At 41.7% G+C, this 21,465-nt stretch overlaps 1 protein-coding gene across 2 annotated transcripts in view; it reads right to left on the bottom strand.

The window, feature by feature from the left end:
* Positions 1 to 21,465, bottom strand: part of bcl11ba (BCL11 transcription factor B a) — a 46,130-nt gene that overhangs the window by 12,587 nt on the left and 12,078 nt on the right. The window contains exon 3 of one of the 2 annotated variants that reach the window (XM_053335455.1): positions 14,542 to 14,589. The exons of the other annotated variant lie outside the window; for it this stretch is intronic. Coding sequence (XP_053191430.1) covers positions 14,542 to 14,589 — 48 coding nt within the window. The remainder of the gene's footprint in view (positions 1 to 14,541; positions 14,590 to 21,465) is intronic. 2 annotated transcript variants of the gene reach the window in all.

Genomic DNA, 21,465 nt, shown 5'->3' with positions numbered 1-21,465 from the left:
GCGCCCTGTTAACAAATTAGAGGGATTACCAGAAGAGAGTGCCAGAGCATACCAGCTAATCCCACACACTGGCCCGCACCACTGCACCTGGGGAGTGTGTGCATGTGTGTGTGTGTGTGTGTGTGTGTATGAGTGAGGGGTGTGGTGACAGGAGGGGTCTCTGTGTACATTTACATGTTAACCAACGCAAGTGCTTTTAAATGTGAGGTTGTGCAACTCTCACTTGTTTACAGTGTATGACATCCATGCTTATTTAGGGGTAATTGTCTGTCTGGGGTCCCACCCTTGTCTAGGTCCCCTAAGTTCCAATGAAGGTCAATCTTAATGCTACAACATCCAGTGATATTTTGGACAATATTATGCTGCCAACCAGTTTCAGTATCCAGCATTTTTGGGAATATCATGCATATAGGACAATAGTACACTCCATGATTTATGTCCAATGCCAGAATTCAGTGGTATGCATGAAGCAGTGTGCCATCTCTGTAGCAAAAGGATGTCAGGGTGGTGGGTGGGCATGATTTTTATGCAGATTTATTTTTATTTTTACTGTAACTGTAACCATACCTAGTTGGAAGCTGTTCTGTAGAAGCCTAGAATCCATCCAATAGTGATTAGAGTCCAACTGCCGATATTGGCCTAGTGTTTATGCTGCCTGATGTGTGCTGATATTTTTGTTTAAAGGTAGCATTTTAATCCTTTTCCTAATTCAAGCTTATATATACATATTCAATTCTCAGTGAAGGTTACTGTTTCAGTGCACTCATGTTGTCTCGGTAACCACGTGTGTTTATGTATATATGAGATTATCAGCCAATATATTGATATTGGAATTGTTATTCCCTAATAGTACAGTATGGGTCAGACCCTAATACTGATGTTCAGTTTTGGACAGTTCTGCAAAGCATGGACTACTATACGTATAATAACAATGTTAATTTATGTTTCTAAAATGTTGCTTTCTACAGTATCTGTGTACAGTGTTATAAAGGGTTAGGGAAGCATAATGGCTATAGTGTTAACCATGGTTAATGAATGTTAGTGCTAGATAAACAGTTGTGGTAATCTTGTGCTTACAGTTCATAAAAAGACAAAAATTGTTTGCGAGTCTCTGACAGGACAAGAACTTTGGTCTCCTTGATGATCACCACCCACACCCTTACTTTCCACCTCACTATATAAAGGGCATCCTGCTTCCTGCACGAGCACCGAACACTCCTTTAACCTTTAATCGTGTAGAAGTGTTCAATCATGTGGAAGTAATTCTAGGATACTGGGCTGAATGTTTGGGTGTTGATGGACAAGAATTAAGCAAAATATTCAGTTTGATTCAATTCAATATGCTGTTTCCTGAACAAAAGATTTTATATATTTAACTCTAACCATAACCCTTGACTTAGTAGTAGCTTCTATAATTATGGTAATTGTGTGGTTTTCGTTTTTGATTGTCAAATTAAACGTAATGGTGGGACTAACCACACACAGCCTCTTGATGAAGGCAGAGTAGATGAGAACATTTGGTGGAATAAACAGCATATGGAAGAGGAGTTGTGCAACCTGATTGTGATTTATTTCGGTGGCAGGATGTATAAGATGATCGCTCCCTTACCGGCCGTGCTGAGGCACAGCAGATCTTCAGCGTTCACGGCTTCTCTGTGGAGACTCAAAGTGGGTTTTTTTGTCTTTTGAGGTTTAGTCATTGACATCTTGTCAGGTGAAGAGTTGGCTTGGTCTCTGTAGCCACAATAGAGAAACTCTGCCATGAGCCTGATTTGACCGGTACACCGGTCCAACACATTTTTGGATCCTTCCCCCTCTCTCTCCCTCTCTCTCACTCTCTCTCTCTCTCTCTCCTCTACGTCTCCCTGTCGCTTGTCCCATCCAAATCCTCTCCCTCCTCCTTTCCCCTTATAGAAAGCTCGTCCAAATTGCACACTGCCAAGTAGAAGTCTCCTGGAACACACCGCACACATACACGCACACACACCAGAGCCCCATCCCAGACTATGATGTAGCAGTGCCCCTCCTGTCTGAATAAGACATATTACAGCACTGCCTGACACCGGCATCAAGAAGAAAAGATGTCTCTCTTTCTTTCTCTTTCTCTCTCTCCACCAGTGAACCAGACAGAGTTGAGTGTAATCCCAGGTTTATGAATTCAACATTATGCCCTGTGATCAGCTTCACCTTTTCAACTTTCAGAGCAAAAGCAGCGCTCTTTTCTTGTAAGTGTAACCTTTAGCAGCAATTTAAATATCTTCCTTTCCCAACGAAACGACAGAATAAAAGAAGTTGACTAGCGTCACCTGTAGAGACAAAAGCAACGAGAAAAGGGTTTGCTGAAGCGGGGTTGGGGTGGGAGAGGAGGGGAGAAGGGGGGGGTGAAATGAAGGAGTGTAGCCTGGGGTCTGAGTGTTATGGTCAGACTCCACTTGTTTATACAGAAATGGCAGCGAGAAGTAGGAGCGGGGAGGGAGCGGGGCGGCGGTGGTGGTGGAGGGGGGGGCAGGTCGAGGACGAGAGCAGATCCAGACCAGATGGAGGTTAGAGGAGGGCACGGATGGAGGGATGGAGGGAGGGATGAGGGGACAGGTCTGCGCTCGAGGCCCTTATAAGGCCGGGATGACTGGAGAGCTCTGGAAAGGCTGCAGAGCCACTGTGAAAATATCTACCTGAAAGCAGGGACATAGTGCAGGAAAACACCTCAAGTCAGTTTAATTTAAGGCCTTTTTATCAAACAAGTCTTAAGGGATCATTCTGGTGTAGCATAACTTAATCTTTTTTTCTTTAGTTTCATTTCTTTAGGATATACAAAGTAACTGCTGATATGTGGGAAAACGTTGACATCCGTACAATCGTTGAATGGTCAAAAAGGTTCTATGACGTAAAATGTGCATGATTACCAAGCCAAAACAACATTAATTTCGGAAAAAAATCATATCGAGCACATGTTGAAATTTTGATAACAATATATCATTGCATAGGAAATCTGTGTGTGCACAACTACAGCAAGTACAGTAGTCCACTTTGGCAGTTTGGGTAATCAATACACCCTTTATCTGTGTTATATCTTGGGTGGGCACATTCAAACTTTCTTTACTCTTATATTTTCTATCAAGAGACCACAATCTGAGTTTTTTTTACCAGAATGATCATTTCAGTCATCTGTTATCTGTTTGATTTAAAGCTCTTTCAGAGAGACGTGGGTGGAGGAGGAGGGAGGAAGTTTAAGGTTTCTGGGTAAAACTAACCAGGCATCTTCACATGTACAACTTTATATACAGACAGTCAGACTGGTTTATTGTCAGTCAGACACTAAACTGGTCTGCTTAGCTAATTATCCAGCTGTCAACACATTTGATTGGAAGAAGAGCTGACATTATGTGTTGACAGAGAATGGTGGTTAGTATGTAACTTTAGCACTGCTAATTTAGATTGATGGCTGGTGTTTTGCCTCATTTTGGATCGTAAACTCACCTACAGTTAAACCACATCCATATTTAACAAGTTTCCGTGACTGTAGCGTACTGTTATACATCCCTGTATGTATATGTATATAGTATACGCTAAAAATAATGCTGTTAATATAGTATGATAGGCTCAGGCTTAACTGGTTGATGAAGGAGAAGGAGAGAAGAGGAGGGAAAAGGAAAGGGAAGGAGCTCCTCAGTACTCCTGTTGTCTCCACACTAACTGGAAGCAGGCCTGCTCCCATAACCACTCCAATCTGTTTTCATTTGCTGAGCTTCATACCGCCACACACACACACACATACACACACACACAGTCTGAAGCATAGTCTAGCAAGGCTGCCCCATCTCTTAAAGGAGAAATGCACTAGTTTTATTACTATTTGAAACAACAGCTACGTGGTCGCATAGTCAGTAAACAATAAGTGAAACAGTAAGTCAGCCAGTAAAGATCTTATGCACCAAAATCTGGGCAATTATATAGATTTTAGTGTGTCAGATGCCATGTCCTGCAAAGGTTACACACAGCAACATGCAGCAAAAATCCCGTGACATGCTACAACATGCACGCACATCCTGCCACATGCTACAATGTGCAGCAAAGCACCGGGACACACTGCAACATGATGCTGCACATGCTAGACAAGGACTTGCATGCTCCAGCTTCTCATAACACTACGTCACACCTTAGGACATGGCTGTGTGACACACCGGGGACATTTCCAGGTTAGAAAAATTAGGTAGCATAATGACTGAAAATGTGAAGGCTTTACAAAAAGGTAGGAGGAGATGAAGTGTTGGACAAAGAGGAACTAGAAAAACTGGAAAAACCTCTTTGTCATATGAGGACATGACTCTCTGAGAGGCCGGGGAAGGAGAGAGAGCGCGGTAGAGCCTCATATTCATAGCTCCACGGGTCATACGGCAGCCAAACACAACAGAGACATGAGCAGAAAGTGGGGGAAGACAGATGATGAGTGAGAGAGGGAAAAAATGCTTTTAACTCATCTCCAAGACACAAGTTAACAACAGACTATTTTGGCTGCAAATAAATTAGGCCTGACTAGTCCTTCGGGGTCAGCTTCCTACCATTTTGACTGCAGGAACCTTTTTTTTTTTTCTTTCTTTTCTTAGGAACTAAGGAACCTTATCTTCATTTCAACATGAGGAGGCAAGTTTCAGTTTTGGCCCCGGGACTAAGTCTTCTACAGCTTATCCATTTAACCTGTGAGCACTGGTAACTGCTAGTATCAAAATAAAGAGAGGGAATAACTTCTTATTACAATATAAAAATCCAATTTCCTGAAAAAGAATGAGTGAGATAAAGAGTGAGAAAAACTATGAGAGAAAGCAAAACTGATACTTTGCTTTATGTGCTACTTGAGTCAGTGAGGTTTGGGATCTTTGGCAACTTACGAATAATGACACAATGATTCTGCTGTTGTGTCATCACATGACAAAATTATGTCTTACACAAATAGCTTTAAATGTGTTAACCGTCTATTCACATAAGATTTGTGCTTTTTTGGATAGGACCAGAATGTACTAAGGTACTTTTAACATTTGAGTTTAGCTCCTCTGGCTCCAGGAATTATTTCTTATAGATCTAGTTGAGGTGTGTGTTATGGAAGGAGAAAGAAAGACATAGAGACAAGACAATAGACTATATAGGCGATAGACGACTTTTTCAAGATCTTGGCTTTATAGGTTAAGAGCACTTACAGTAAATGGTCTAAGTATACTTTCATCATGCTAGATCCACTTCTATCTGTCTCTTCACAGAATTTATATGTCACAATCTCACACAAACACACACTCGTGTAATCCACAGCCAGTGTTGGTCAGAGCTGAGACCACAGCCTGCTCCACTGCTCATTAAAGTACTGACCATTTAGGTCAAGGCATCCACTGCTGGATCTGTTCTGCTTGTCTGAGTGTTTCTGTGTGTGTGTGTGTGTGTGTGTGCGTGTCTATGTGTGTGCAAGTGCTTTGTCTAGCTGTTGTAGTGCAGCTCACATCAAGCTACCCTGGATGCACTGATCTGATTTCCCTTGCTAGTGAGACACCTCACCGCAGCCAGGCAGATGGCAGTGCTGTGCTGGCAGCTATGACGAGAGGCCCGCTGGCGGCTGGTTGCACTTTATCCGCTGACCAATCACAGCTGGGCGGAGGAAGAAAATGATGCAGGTCCCGCGGTTGTTGTTGTGCGTGTGTGCATGGGTGGTCGTATAGTGCTGTAGTGTACCTAAGCATCTTGATGACATAATAATCTGCTGTGGGGCAGGGGGAGCAAAAACAATGGAGGAACCCTCTGGTGATTAAGCAGCTTTAGACAAGGAGAGAGAAAACACTACGCCCGCCAACCTGCAATTTCCTCCCAGGTATGCCTTTTATCTGCACGCCTTCAAGTGGTGCCAAAGGGGCAGTTAAGGGATCCTGTGGTTGGCCGAGAGCATCGCTAAATGGGCCAAAAATTTAGATGTGTGTCATGCACACGCAGAAATGTGTGAACACACGTTTTCTTTGACAAGCATTTGTGGTCAGGAGCAGCGGAGGGCATGTGAAGATGTTTCTGGGGGTTAACAATCGGCATAACCCAACACTCACACATGAAAGGAACAGGTTATGAGCAGCTTTTATTTTTAAAAACCCTCGCCCCAGCTTTCTTAATCCAAAGAGGAAAGGAAAAGAAAAAAGAAGGGGCAAGGATCTGCCTGTTTCTAATCAGAGGGGTTGTACTGCCAGTTGTTGTCTCTCAGCCAGCATTGTTTACTTGGCCAACCCCCAACCTCGCTCCAAACGGCAAATTACCCCAGCGATGGGCAATTTTAGCCTAACCAACAGGTAGAAAAGACTGTTCCCACATGGGGAAGGCCCCCCGATCCATAGACACATGCTCTAACTACCTAAATAACAAAGCAGATATCATTTAAATGCATTATTTGCTTTCCTGGGAAACAGGACACGGGTTGCTTTCTCAGGAGGAAAACTACGCATGTTATTGATTTATTTACAGATGAAAAAAAAAGAAGAAGAAGAGAGAGACGGCAGCAGAACAGCTCCTCTCCTCCGGCCCTCTTTTTGTTATCTGTGATGTTGCCCCGAGAAATCAATAGAACAACTGTAGCTAGCAAGCTTTGTTTATCTTTTCCTCTAAGTGAATAATTCAGGGGTGTCAGCGGGGGTGAGGCAAAGCTTTGATACAAGCGAAAGGGTTTGGTGTTCGGAAAGGGGGAGGCGGCGTGTCTACCCCTTCTTCCCCCTCCTTCTTATCCCACTCTTCTTCCCCCAAAAGTCTTGAGGAGATGAGAGATGCTGGAAACGGCCAAAAATCTGGTTCAGGATGAAAAGATGGGAGAGAGACCGCCGATATGGTTTTACTGCAAGGCCACCAAGAATGTCCCTCACACCAAATAAATAGATGAATATCAGCAACATCTGCTAAATATTGGGTGTAGGAAAAAAGCCAGTAAAAGTTGGTCGGTCTACAGTGGTAAAAAGGGTGGTGCTGAGTGGTTTTAAGAGGTGGTAAAGGACCTCGAAGCGATGCTACGGGATTTCAAAAGAAGGGCAAAGGGTTTTTATCGTGTTCTAAGACTGTTCTGAAGGTGGGAAAGGGTGCTGGAGGATGGGGATCGAAGCATTTTCAAAACTGCTACATCTAAGGGTGTAAAGTGTGAGAAAGGCGAAGCAAAAGGCCTGTCGTCATAGAGAGGGCAGGATGTGATAATCAATCATTTTCAAACAGTCTCTTCCCAAAAGCATAAGACACACATTTATGGAAGTAGTTGCGTCAAGAATAAAAAAGAGCTTGAGTTTCCGACATCTGAAAGTTGTTGGAGGGAGGGAGCGGGTTTCAGACACTGGTAGACGATCCGACAGGCTCTTTCATTTGAAGCGTGCTGACGTTTTAATCATTCGAGGGGTTCACCATGGTGACTAGAGTATTCTAAGGGGTTTTAAATTGGGTAAGAGCTGGTGGAGCCCTACAGGGTGTTAAGGTTAATAAAGGGTCCTTAAGGTTTTGAAGGGGTGGGAGCTGCGGTGGGTAGACAATGCAATACCCAACCATCCGCTGTTTCCATGACATGACACAAACAGGAAAGGTTTAAATTGCTGTTGTGTCATAAGCTTTGATTGTAAGTCGTCCCTCCTCGTGTGTAGCCCGAGTAGTGTTAGTATGTGAAACTGGGGTAGACTTAAAGCCTCCTAAACAAGGGGATCAACATGTATTTGTCAAGCTATGCCACCCTCGGCTGCGTGCACATACACACACACATACACACACATACACCCACCCACACACGTGCACAACAAGGCAGCAAACATTTCCAGGGAAGTCGCTAAACCTCAGTGTCCCACCTTCGCCACGGACACACAAAAGCCCTCAGTCCCTTGTAATTGAGGTTTAAATCCTTTCCTAACATCCCTCCATCCCTCACTCTTCACCAAACATGGATTGCGCCGACACAGGGCCCCTAATCCTTCCCAGTTTAACCAAGTGAGAAATTAGCTTTTGTTAAGTGGTGATTTGGCCGGTGCTAAATGCCAACAGCCCATTGTAGAGGAGAGGGGCAGTCATGAGTCCCCCCAACGCAGCAAAATACTGTGGTAATCCCATCCTGTCCGTGCGGCCCTGCTGGAGCTGCTGCTGCTGTCTGCTATTGTGCAGTGACAATATTGTCAAGTTATTTTTAGACGAGAGCTACAGTTTGTCTCTCTCTCTCTCTATCTCTGTTTTGTCCAAAGAGGTTTTGAAGCATCCAACATGTCAGCTCGGCGAGGAGGGCTTACCGTATTTATTACCTATTTCTGAAGTGTTGCGTGTGTGTTTTGCAGCATCTACAAACCCCCTCCCACCCTCCACCCTTCCTTCTCTCTGCTATCTCCGACTTTACAAAAATCAAATCTTGTATGCAGAGTTGTAGCGAAAGCCACCAGTGTCAGGTTGATAGACGACACAAGGAGCGTCTGCAGGATTCAGATGCTCAAAAGCCAGTGAGAAAGAGCAGGCTGTTCTGGCAGGAGGAGACAAGACAAAGCGCAGCGTCGTCTCTGAGACTCAGCGGGGAGAAATCTGCCACAGAAAATCCCTGCGACTTGGTCTCAGTCCGAGCAAAAAATTCAGGAGTTAATTCAGAAGAGTCTGCAATGGCAGGGTGTTACGACATAGCTGGAAGGCAGAAGATATTTTCATGCAATAAAAAAAAAGAGGCAGAAGAAGACCAAAGAGCTGGCGATGACCGACGTGCCAAACATTTTTTATGGCCAATCCCGAGCCAGATGACTGTCAAGTTTATTCCCCCACTGTGGTAGGAAGATACCACAGTTCTACTGAGCATGGAGTTACACACGGGGAGTTTGATGTCTTTATGTGGAACACTATAACTCTTTACACCCTAATTCATACAGTACACAGTGTGTAGCCAAGTTCACCTTTCTGCACACAAACAAACCATCCAAAACAAAAAAAAAAAGCTTAAGTGGTATATTCCTGGCCATTCTGCTTGTTTTAAAATTCATCACAGCCGTCGGAGCTAAATGCTTGTCGCCGCAGCACATTTTCATTTCACGCTTACTTACTACCCAGACTTTCTTTCATTTATTTCAATCTAAGTGGGACTTCCTGTTCAGTGTCTTTGAGAAGAACACCTTCCAGACACCACGGACGGAAACTGACAAATAATAGTGTCTACAATGGTTTCTTTTTACTCAACACAATGTATCAGGTCTTCTTGTAGACATATACAGTTGCTCCACGTTGCTATAATTATTACATATGTCAATTTTAATTTAATTTTAATTACATTTGCACAAACAGCACATAAGCCTATTAATATTAGAAAATCACCTTTACTGTTGCAACAGCCTCAGAATCAATGGTTTCCCCATGTTACATTTTAAATAAAGCTTTCATGTAGGTGTTGCATGTAAAACACACTTTTTTTTCTCCATCTAAATATTGTGAATTATTACTTTAACTGCATATGGTATGTTCTTTTTATACTTAGTTATGCCAGAATATGACACCCACCATCATTCTGTGACTAAGTATAAATCTTAGAGTATTTTGGAAAATGCCTATATGAGGATCACTGGGTAGATGTGTAGGGTCACTGTAAGAAATTATCATATGGAGCGTCTGTGTGTGTGTGTGTGTGTGTGTGTGTGTGTGTGTGTGTGTGTGTCATCTAAAAATACAGTAATCCATCTGTAAACACAAGACTGGATCTGCCTCCCAAGAAATGTTCAACAAACTTAAGAGAAAAAACCCATTTTTGCACACATACACGCTTACAGACATTTCACGTTCACAAATTGCTGAGTAAACACACACACACACAAAATTGCTCAGACACAATACAGCATAAACACACACATTTCAAATTAGCTCAGAGAAAAACGGCAGCGTAAACACAGACGTGCACATCCACGCAAAAATAAATGTGCACACACACACATACACTGAGAGAAAACTGGAAGCGGCAGGCAGCTTCTCTGTAAACACACACACTTGAACACACACACACACACACACAGGCTGCAGCCTACATAGCGTACAATGGCATTCAGAATGAGTGCGGGGTGCAGCCTTTCCTGGAGGGCCTTCGTCCTGAAATATCATCATCAGCGAGTCCAGATGAATACAGAGAGGAAGTATAGCTTTGCATCCAGCTATTGTCACCTCCACAAAGCTTCCCAATCAACCTCCTTCAAGCTTTTCTCCTCTCTCTATTCACTTTCACATACTACCTGCCTGACAACAGCTCCTCGCTCAGGGACACAATTGGAAACAAACTACACCTCGCTGCTTTTATCGTCTGATCTGATCGCTCAGAGTCACAAAAGCCAACACGCTATATATGAAAGCCTCTCCCATCCACAGAGGGATTATTCACCAAGGCACCTATATTTTATTCAGAGATTACATTTCCCTCCGAGCGATTATTACAGCTCTGATGACATTTAAGGTGATATTCTCATGAGAGTAGATGTCAGTTTGGCTAATTTTTATTAGGATCTTATTAAATGTCTTTTCTGGTGAGTCTTTTTGTCACATTTACCTAATAATAAAATCATCATCTTTAACATAGGGTGTGTAAAATTTGCATCTGCTTTTAAATTGCATCAAAATTGCACTTAAACATGTAAAAGTACTCAATTTTAGGGGATATTTAGCTTTTCACAGTCTTTTTGTATGCTAATGCCAATACATGCTAATGCTAATGCTTATTTTGTTTCATAAACATGACACTAGGTTCAAATTTGAAGAGTAAGTGCACTTGAACAGGTTAAGATACTATTCATCCACAGTATAGGGATTTTGAACTTTTCGACAGTCTGTTTTTGTATTTTAACATGCTAATGCTAATACTTATTTTGTTTTTAAAAAATGACAAAAGGGGGCGCGCAGGTGGTCGAGTGGTTAGAGCGCATACCATATATGCAGCCGACCCCGGTTCGAATCTCGATCGGAGGTCCTTTGCTGCATGTCACACCCCCCCCCTCTCTCCCATGTTTCCTGTCTATATACTGATAAATAAAGGTGTCTATGCCAACAAAATCTTTAAAAAAATAAAAAAAATGACAAAAGGTTAAATTCAGCTAGCGAGTGCAATAATATACACAAATTCATTATATAGATAGTAAGAACATCTTTTCTTAATTTCATTCTTTAGAAAGTTTTCCAAATTAAAGAGATGATGGGAGCTCATGCTAGCTCAAAAAAGCTAACTCTTTTCTTACTCTTTACTATAACACAGAACATTATCACATCACATTTTCAGTAGATTAAAAAACTGAAAACAGAGAGAGCTAGAGGGTTAGCATTGACAACTATAGCTACCATAGCTAAAAAGACAACACAAAAAAATAAAAGGCACCAATTCCAGCACCTATAAAGATAACAGACTTCACGCTGTTTGATTGACAGGTGATCAGCAGGACATGCAGAGCAGAACAGAGAGCTCTCATGAGTGCCTCTCGCTTAAAATGGGAGCAAAAACAAACAAAAAACAGGAATCTTCAATATTACCACTTAAAAAACCTTTATTCACGGCTGCCTGTGTGATTCATGTCCATCCGGTTGGAAATGCCTTTGCGTTGGCCGGCTCCCCGGACTCTCCACGCTGCTAATAGCTTCTGGCTTTAATTCTGTTGTTGCATTTGAAATGAATCAGAGACCACCAAGAAAAACACACACGTTCGTTCTCTCTCCCTTTCACCAAGGCTCTTGATTTTTTTGCACTTTTAAGAAAATCACACATGACCCTTACGGTACATTCAAAGCCATGTGCCAAAACCACAAGTAAAAAAAAAAACCCAAATAAATTCCATGAATAAATACCTGAACTCTGGGGGGACCATGAAGAAAACTCTCTAACTGGGTTTAGCAGGAGGTTTGTTAAACCTGATCGTCCCTGTTGGGGAATTCAAATGAGCTTGTCCTTGAGGGGAAAGCTTTAAATAAATGGAAAGCTTCTAAAATCAACCTTCGCTCACTTAGATGCCATTTTCATCAAAGGGAAGATGATTTTCCAAAGCTATTAAAAGCCAAACAGCAAAAGCAGACGTCATGTCTCGGTAGCTGCTAAACCGAGTGGTTTTCAAAGTAGGGTCCAGGGACCTGTAGGGGTCCTCGAGAGGTAGATTAAATACAATGTGAATCATATGGCAGTAAATCTGATTTAGAGGGGTGCTGTATCAAAAAAGAAATCTGCTTTTAAATCATGATGTTCACAGCACTCACACACACACACACACATTCCTAAAAAGAGGCGTATGAAAGGGGGGGCGGGTGGAATAATATTCTTATTAGAACCTAATTATCATCTTTAAAATGCTGTGAATATTATCCAATCTTGATCAAACCCGGCACAGTTTGAGAAGCTGAAAGCAAAATAAAGTCTCTGTTTGAAATGAAGAACTGAGAGTAAACAATAGATTCACAAATGGCTGCCAGCCAACCTCTGGGAGCACGTGTGACTGAGTGTGTATGTGCGTGTATTTTGCTGTGTGTGGGTGTGTGTGTGCTGTATGACAAAATTAGGAAGGGATTTTACTGAAAAGCCTCTCCTTCTACTCTCAACAATTAAAGAAGATTTCATAAAAGTTATGACCAGACATCGAAAGAGAGACGCTGCCTGAAAAACAAACCGTACCAATCTGCCATCTATTTTGCCTTGATAACCCCCCCTCCACACACACACACACACGCCTTCATCTCCACCCTGCCTTCATCCTCATTCTAACACACACACACACACACACAACCTCAGAGCCTCTTCCACCAATCTCATCCCTGACGCCAGGACATCAATTTTCGCAAGTCGCCGAAAATTACCATGCATGAATGCAAAAAAGGCTGATCAGGAGTAATTAACACGGCTTCATATGCAAATTTTATTAATGCAGAACTACAAAGTCATTATGCAAATGAGGGTTTCGTCGAGCCTCTTGACAAATACTCCCAGCTCCAGCCATCTAGCAGCCGGGATGGATGACAAGTCTGCTCACTCAGTTTAGACTGGAGGGATGCCTGTGTGTTTTAGTCTAGTTAGTGGATTAGCACTGGTTAGCGCTGGTGGCTAGCTGTGTATGTATGTGTGTGTGTGTGTGTGTGTGTGTGTGTGCACATACATGGGCTGTGTGTGTGTGTAACGGTGTGTGTGTGTGTGTAAACTGTGTGATTAGGGAAGTTGCTAATGGCTGTGCGGCAGAGTAATGAACCTGAGATCCAGGGGATGGAGGGATGGAGGAGTGGGGGGGTGGAGGTGGGGTGTAGTGGGGGGGGGTAAGATGATATGAATATGCATGATGCTCACTGGCTTTGATGATTAAAGAAAAATTTAATATTTAAATGAGTGCATGCAAAGTGATTAACGCAGCAGAGAGAGGCGACGAGGCGAAAATCGCAAAAAGGGATTTTGAAAATGCTAAGAAGCACATGAGATGCCGCTTTGCCTTTTTATGCTCTATTAATGGCTAAAACTCTCTCTCTCTCTCTCTCTCTCTCTCTCTCTCTCTCTCTCTGTATGTCTCTCTGTCCTGCTCTCTCTTTTCCAGCCTTCATGTCTCGGTTGTATTTTTTTTTTTTTGCTCTTGGTGTCTGGTTTATGTCCAGGATGCTGGATTTACAGAGGAAAGGTAGAGCGTCATTTAGAAGAAGTGGATGGAGGAAGGAAAGGAAGAAGAAAATGAGGCACGCACCCACACACACACACACACACACACGCACACACACAAACACACACACTCACCCTAAAAATATACACACAGTAAATCTGAAGTTCAGAGTAGGGATGCACCAATTTTTCTTGGCTGATTCCAATTTCTTTTAGCCTGACCTGCCTTTTCTTCACTTTCATATAATTAATAACATGCAACAAATAAATAAATAAATCTAAAAAACTGTACCTGTTCTATAACATACAAATGAATGGCTTGTGTGACTAAAGTGCAGCAGATTACATAACCTTATTACATCTTTTCAATCTTTTCAAATAAATATAAAGTGCAGCAGGTTTTTCTTTCTACTAAGTAGAATTCCCACGCTACAGACAATCTATTTCTGACCGGATGGTTACAAGTGTGCAAGTGCAAAAACAGGCTGCAGCATGGTGAGTGTGTGAGGGAAGTTGTGGTGGGGAAGAAACCTATTTATGCATGTATACAGATAATTTGAGTGTAATGGGTGTAAGGTAACATAACATGGTGACTCTCAAAATATAATCTGGTTTGATGTCTGCATGGTAGCTGCAGTTCGACGCCAGACTGGCTAGTAAACTTGGCTTTATAGTCAACAATACCTACTGGTTGTGGTATGTAGTCAAATTGGCCAGTTTCTATCAGCCATTGAGAGGATGATGAATTTTGGTGAAACACAATTAAGACATGTACTGGACTGTAATATATTACTGAATAACTTGTTAAATGTTAAATTCATTTTTTACACCTGTTAAACTCAACAGCACTCTGTTAATGTGACAGTTTGGGGTGCTGTTGGTTTACTGTCTTGCCAGTAGGGTTAATATCAGTTACATCTGTGTGTTCAGTGTGGGATGGATTTTACCTTGGCGCAAGTAGCTGCAGGCGGTAACAGGAAAGAACCTAGCAGCTCCTGCAAATTAGAAAGATTTACAATTTATAGTGACTTACAAATTACAGTTTGTTTTGTCTTGTTAGCTGGCTAGCTAGCCACAGGTTAGCCTCATGTCTTGACAATGTATGTTTTTTTCTGTGGCTAAGCTAGCTGTTAATGATTGTCTAATAAGTCAAAATGACACCTGAAGGCTAACAGCTCTTGTTTTCTGTTTCTACTAACATTAAATACCAGTGGGACTGGCTAATGTTATACACTTTGATGCTAAATTATTGCCAATATGACACCTTTATTCAATAGCTTACTTTGAGAAATATGAGCGTGTTCCTTGTTTAACAAAAGTAGCTAAATATCTCAAATATTTTCTAAACACAACTTGAATAGACAACAGTTCAAAACAGCCACATTTTGATTTAAATCAAGAAATACACAAAAAATGTTACAAAGTTGACCAAACATTCGGTGTCAGTGTTTGTTACGTGACCGTTTTCGTACGTGGAGCTATGAATACAGTTAGTTCACATTAAAAATACATAGAGAAGTACAGCCCTACATAAAAATAATACAGGGTGATATGAAGATGTAGGCTACTAGATGCCTTTAATATGTTGCAAGGTACGTTTGAGCACGTTATGTAAAGTAGCAACATGTAATTAATGATGCTGTGGAGTACTTAGTAAGGTAACGTAATTACCTCTCCATAGTTACTCATGGTCATTTTTCATGTAACTTGCCTAACACAGTTCAAAACTAAAACAAGTGTAGTTTCCTTGACTTCTAGATATATTTGTGTGTGTGTGTGTGTGTGTGTGTGTGTGTGTGTGTGTGTGTGTGTGTGTGTGTGTGTGTGTGTGTGTGTGTGTGTGTGTGTGTGTCCATCTTCATCCTTACAGGCCTATTAAAAATGCATCAGGGCTGTACTGTGTGAACATTGACACACACACACACACACACACACACACACACCTAAACTGAAACTGGCCAAAAGCACAAAGAATATGGAGGGCAAGAGAGGAGAAGAGAGGTAGACAGAGACGGAGGGGGGAGAGCGAGCGAGCGAGCAGCGATACAAACCAGAGTAATTACCACTTCAAAAAGGCCAGCGCTCCATCCGAGAGGCCTCCCAGCTTTATTGAAACAACGCAAAAAAACAAGAGCAGCGGGCGCCGTAATGCCTCTAAAGTACAGGCTGTTATATCAAACACACACACACTCTCAAACACACACACACACACACACACACACACACACACACACACACACAGACACTGTGCCCTAGCTCTTTGTTAAGTCTTTGTTCAGTTTCATTTGGAAGATAAATAAGCATATGGTAAATATTTTAGGGACACACCACTGTGCTCAGTCATTATTTATTGAAGAAGCCTGTGTGTGTGTCCATGTGAATACTGTTTACATAAGACTCAAACACGCGCTCTTGAAAATTATTTTTTTTTATCATGTGTGTTTTCTCATTTCCTTACTCCGCTTATGTATCACACATCCTGTTTGAAATAATGTGTATTAATTATGCTCTGTTGTGTCTCATAATCAAATTAAAGGCACATGTGTGTGTGTGTGTGTGTGTGTGTGTGAGTGTGTGTGAGAGGGAGACACGGAGAGATATAGCTACTTACACACGTGCACATGTAACCATCTGTGTGTGTGTGTGTGTGTGTGTGAAAGACAGAGACAGTGAGACACAGAACAAACCGAAAAAAAGTCAGCTGGGGGAGAAAAAAAAACGACAGGAAAAAAAGTGTGTGAAAGCAGAGGTAGAGCGAGACAGCTGGCACACACACACACACACACACACACACACACACACATACATATATACGCGCACAGCCTGTCAAATGGCCCTGTCAGATTAGAAAGGTGTCATCATATGAGAGTCAAAACTACCTTTGTGTGTGTGTGTGTGTGTGTGTGTGTGTGTGTGTGTGTGTGTGCGCGTGCCTCTCTACTCCAACTGGACTTAGTTAAATATCTGAATTAAACCCCAGTTGACAAGGCTTTAAGGGCTGCACAGCACTGTGTCAGGTGGTGTTAAACACTCCTCAGTGATATGCAGGTATCCTAGGAGTGTGTGTGTGTGTGTGTGTGTGTGTGTGTGTGTGTGTGTGTGTGCCTTTCAGTTATAAATGACTTTTCCTTCTGTTTTTTTCTAATCCAAACTGTCAGGATTCCACCACTGTGGCATTTGTAGCTAACCTGATTGAGCCTCGATGGTGTGTGACCAGAAGGTTGCCAGTTTAAATCCCAAAGAGACCCAAAGAGAAGACAACTGCAGGTGCCTGTGACTAAGATGAACTGCTAAAAAGTAAGAAAAAAACATGTCCGTACTGATCCACTTAAATGTGTTTTTACTGATTTAAAAAGTTGAAGCAAGAAAGCTCTGTCCATCAATATAAAGTCAATTTGTATCAACATCTGTGTTTGTTAAAATAATTTGAGACCTCTACAGATTAAGATTAGATACAGATTCAGATTATTTTGAGTGGTGGAAACTGTTATTTCAAATCATCTTTGACAGTATAAACAGAATCTAAAGGGTATCACTCCATATTGTTAAAATTAGTGATTAGTGAATCCAGATTAAAAACACAGCATTACATTTTGTAACTGCCACTGGGTGAGATGTACGTGGGCATTCATGCTTTAATGTTTGTCGGAGTGTGTGATCTGACAGTTATGACAAGTCATAATTAAATTATAAAGAGAGCCGCAAAGGAGAATGACCTGCCAAAAAAAAAAAAAAAATCATAGCCAAGTGCCTGAAGTGTAGTCAAGCCAGGTGTACAGGCACATTTCACCTGTTGGCGGTTTGAGGTCCATAACAACCTGTGGTGATTCCAGTAAACATGTTGTGCTATTTTTTACACAGTATTATGTAGATTTGACCTGTTGGAGGGCAGAAGAGAAAAGAAACATCGAGCAGCATGGGTGTGTGCAGTTTCAGTTGATTATAATCGACACGTGTTGAACCGCGTACTTCCTCTGTGTACTCTGAGGCAGTTATCTTACCTGTTGTTTTGCTAAATTAGACTGCCAATTTAGCTAGCTAACTGCTGACTCATCTCAAGCTACAACTCAGCATTTGGAGCACAGACAGGGGTTGTGTCATAACTTCAAATTGTAGGTGATTCAGCTGTTCTTTTTAACTTGGATTATGAAATGACGTACTGTTCGTGTGAATGAAAGCAGAAGAAAGTGGTGGAGGAGGAAGATCGCTGGTGGGAACTGAATGGATGTCCAGGTAGAGGAGGAGTAGAGGCTGTTTGTTAAATCTACTCTTTTCCCCAGATATGGATTTGTGAGATCAAAGCTTTTTGGGGGGGCTGCGAGTGGCCTAAAGGGAGTGTGCATACATGTCATAAGATGGTCGTTTCAGATATTCTTCATGTTTTGTTTCTTACCCGTGGTGATTTACAGACTACCAACTACATTGATGGCTATCATTAATGTCCAGGAGACAGGATTAGGAGTGGAGGCTGCTACAAAAACTAACAAATCTTAACTTCTGTTAGTGAGAGAATATCTGATCAAAAGGTGAAAAATCATAAAAGGAAATAAGTCATCAGGACACTCATTTCAAAGTGAGTCACATTCTTTGCTACAAGTCAGTAAAGATAGTCTCTTTGTTTTTTTAGTTAAATGCACCAAAATTTGTATTCAATTTATTTCCCCTGTTGGCAAATTTCCTTTTAGTTCAGATTACCATAAGATGAAAGTTTCATTATACTGTGTCAATGACATCAATATAGTGAAACTACGATAATTGTTAGTTTCATATGAGAAAACCACAACGTTATCAGTATCAAATTTCTCTAAAGAAAATGCATAAGTGGATTGATTTGGAAGCTTTACATAGATCTGAAGGTTTTGGTTCAACTGTAAATCAAAATGAGTCTTTTCTCAAAATGTCAGCTGATGCAAACATGTATGTGACAGTTATCACGAACCTTCCTGTCTGTCGCCTGTGAAATCAGCTATGGAGTGGTCAGAACAACACGAAAACAACACAGGATGGTGTGAATTAAAGACTACAACCGCTGCAACTGTTCTCACAGACTGAAAAAAGCTCTCTGCTCCTGTATTTCCATTTTACAGTCTCTGCTCTGCTACCTGGCAGATGGATATGGAGGAGAGGGAAAAAAAACACCAGCACTCACAGAGCAAGAACACATCTTCTAATTTAGGGGGGTGAAAAAACAAAACAAAAAAAGAACTTGGCTTGATGCTCATGTAAGTGTGTGTGTGTGTGTGTGTTCCATTTCACATGGCGGGTAAATGGAAGTGAAAAAGCTTGAGAATAAACGAGTAGTTTGACCTGCTGGGAGCCAATTACGAAGCGTTGTCGTCAGTCGTGTTCGGAGCTGACATTCAAACTCCCTGACCAGGTAATGAAAGGTGTAAAAATCTACTGGAGGAAAAAGCTCAGTCTGACTTACAAAAGAGAAAATTCCACCTGCCATATTTCAATCCCCCGGTGATTATGAGCAGAGCTGAGCGTGTTCTCTCCAAATTACACTCCGGCTCAATTAATAAACCCCTCTGTCCTCTCCTCGTGTTAATAAGGTGCTAGTTGGACATATTTCATGTGGAAATTGTGAAATACCGAGGGTAATTTTGAAACATAAAATGTTATTGCTGCAATATAGTTTACAGTTGCCGCAGTGCACGTCCAATTGAGCCGCTAATATGTTTTTGCTTTTAATGTGAAAATTATTGCGCGTTCTGTTATGAAGAAATATTGTGCAATTACAATTTCAAGCCTTCCAACGCTGCACATGTGGAGTTGATTTCACAGGAGGATTAGAGTTAGTTATATTGCCAGCATTTAAACGCAGGGGGGGAAGAATATACTTATGCACATAAATATGAATAATGTCGACCTAATAACGTGACCAATGCCAATCAATTAGTGCACACGCCTGAGTGCGGCTCTGCAGACACTCTGGGATTGTATTAAGAGTTATTAGCACCCTCCTACTTGCTCAGGTTGTCGTGTTAAATGTAAAGCCAGAGCAGTTACTGACCTATGTGCTGCGCTCTCTAAAGGTTCAGGTGGCTGTGCTGTCCACGGCAGCACTGTGCAGCTGCCTGGCACAGTTGTAACAGCCTGGTAAAATATTGATGAAGTTCAGGCCCAAACACAGTGTTTTACAGCGCAGGCCAAACCGCAGGCTGACACGTTCAGAAGAGCTGTGTCCTGCTCCAACGCACTAAATAGGGAAACAGAGTCAGGAGTGTTACCTGTGAGTGCTTTCCTTTCATGTGGCTCTATGCCAGCCTTTTCTTGTAAGGTTAGTCCAGTGCTACTGATGAATAGAATAATAGAGCAAAGCAGGAGTTCTATCTGAGGAATGGGAAGAAATTAGCTTCTGCACTCCAGCAGACAAATAGAACCCTATAAAGACTTCCTGGAATTGGCGTGCTATTGATTGGTACTGGCAAGATATATTCATCTGATGATACATTTCTAACATACAACGTATTATGATTCATACTGCGCACTTTGGAATCAACACATTTGGCAATGCCAGATTTGAGTTTTTGGAATCATTTGTTAAAACCAGCTGTGTCAAATGATTTATCACATCAATATTTGCTGGGCTTCAACCTTTGGGCAGTGGGTGTGTAGTTCCTCAGCCAATAAATGGAATTGTGGGACTATGTTGCAACATAGACAAAAGGAAGCAGCACAAATGGTAGACATAGTGACGAAGTTGTGCTTGTTTGATGAATTCTTGTACTGTCTTACTACTTGGAAGCAAGCGGTTGTAGTTGACTCGACGGAGGTGGTCTGTCATAGGCTACTTTCAGAAACAAAATTACAGATGAAAGGCCAGATTTTTGGGTCAGTGGTTAGGGTTAGGGTTAGGGTAATTCTACAGGAAATGAATGAAAGTCATGCAGTGGGCCCAGTGGTGACCTAAGACAACATGTACATAGACAGAGAGCAGAGACTTTAGACTGGGGTGGAGGGGCCAACTTTGAATGTTATGTTTACAAACAACAACTGAAAAATCCTGCATAGTGCGCCTTTAATTTCCATCTGACAGATAATACTTATTACATCTATATTTGGTCTTTTTATTCCTGATGCCATACAAATAGACTACCTTAGAAAGGTTTAATGGCTACAGTGCTGGTCCGAACTAAGAAGGGTATGCATAATTTACCTTGCCAGTGTGGACTTGATATTACCTACACCCTATGAGAGCGAATGGTAAGCATTAAGATTGACTGTGTCGTCATATCCAAACAGACCTACTGGCTACAAGAAAAGAAGCCAACCCTAACAGCACTGGATAATGAACAGCTGTGTGTCTTATTTCGTCTGCAACATACCACATGTCAACTTAGAGAAATGTTCTTTTTCTACATGCTGTCATCTATAAAAAGTTAGGGTTTGGGTTAGGGGACTCGTGGTTCATTTTAGCACCTGCTGGTTGTTGGCGAGTACCTGCCATCAAGCACTGAGGTGGTGAGTTCCAGTTGTACAAGCTGACTTTTAGAAAGGAGTTAATGAAAGTACTATTATGTAAATGTTAGCAGTTGGTTCATTGAGACAAGCAGTAGGTGGTGCTAATTCTCCAGTCAGAAGAAAGGCACAACAAGATGACGTAATTTAAAAGGTCAGGGTTAGGGGAACATCGGACAACCCTCCAACTCAGTAACAGTGATGGAAAGCCTGACACTTGGTGATTAGTTGCATTTACCGTTTATCAACCTTTCCACCTCCCCCAAGTGTTAAAACTTTTTTTTCCAATATTTCAAGATTTTTACCGAATTTTCAGTGTTTCCACTCATGTTTTTGATGCACAAATTTGAACTTGAAAACAGGTGAATGGAAAAATATTCTACTCTTCCCCTCTGGCTTCTTTATGA

This window comes from Scomber japonicus, chromosome 16, assembly GCF_027409825.1.
Source record: "Scomber japonicus isolate fScoJap1 chromosome 16, fScoJap1.pri, whole genome shotgun sequence".
Classification (NCBI taxonomy): Eukaryota; Metazoa; Chordata; class Actinopteri; order Scombriformes; family Scombridae; genus Scomber; species Scomber japonicus.
This window is presented reverse-complemented; position numbering and strand designations above follow the sequence as displayed.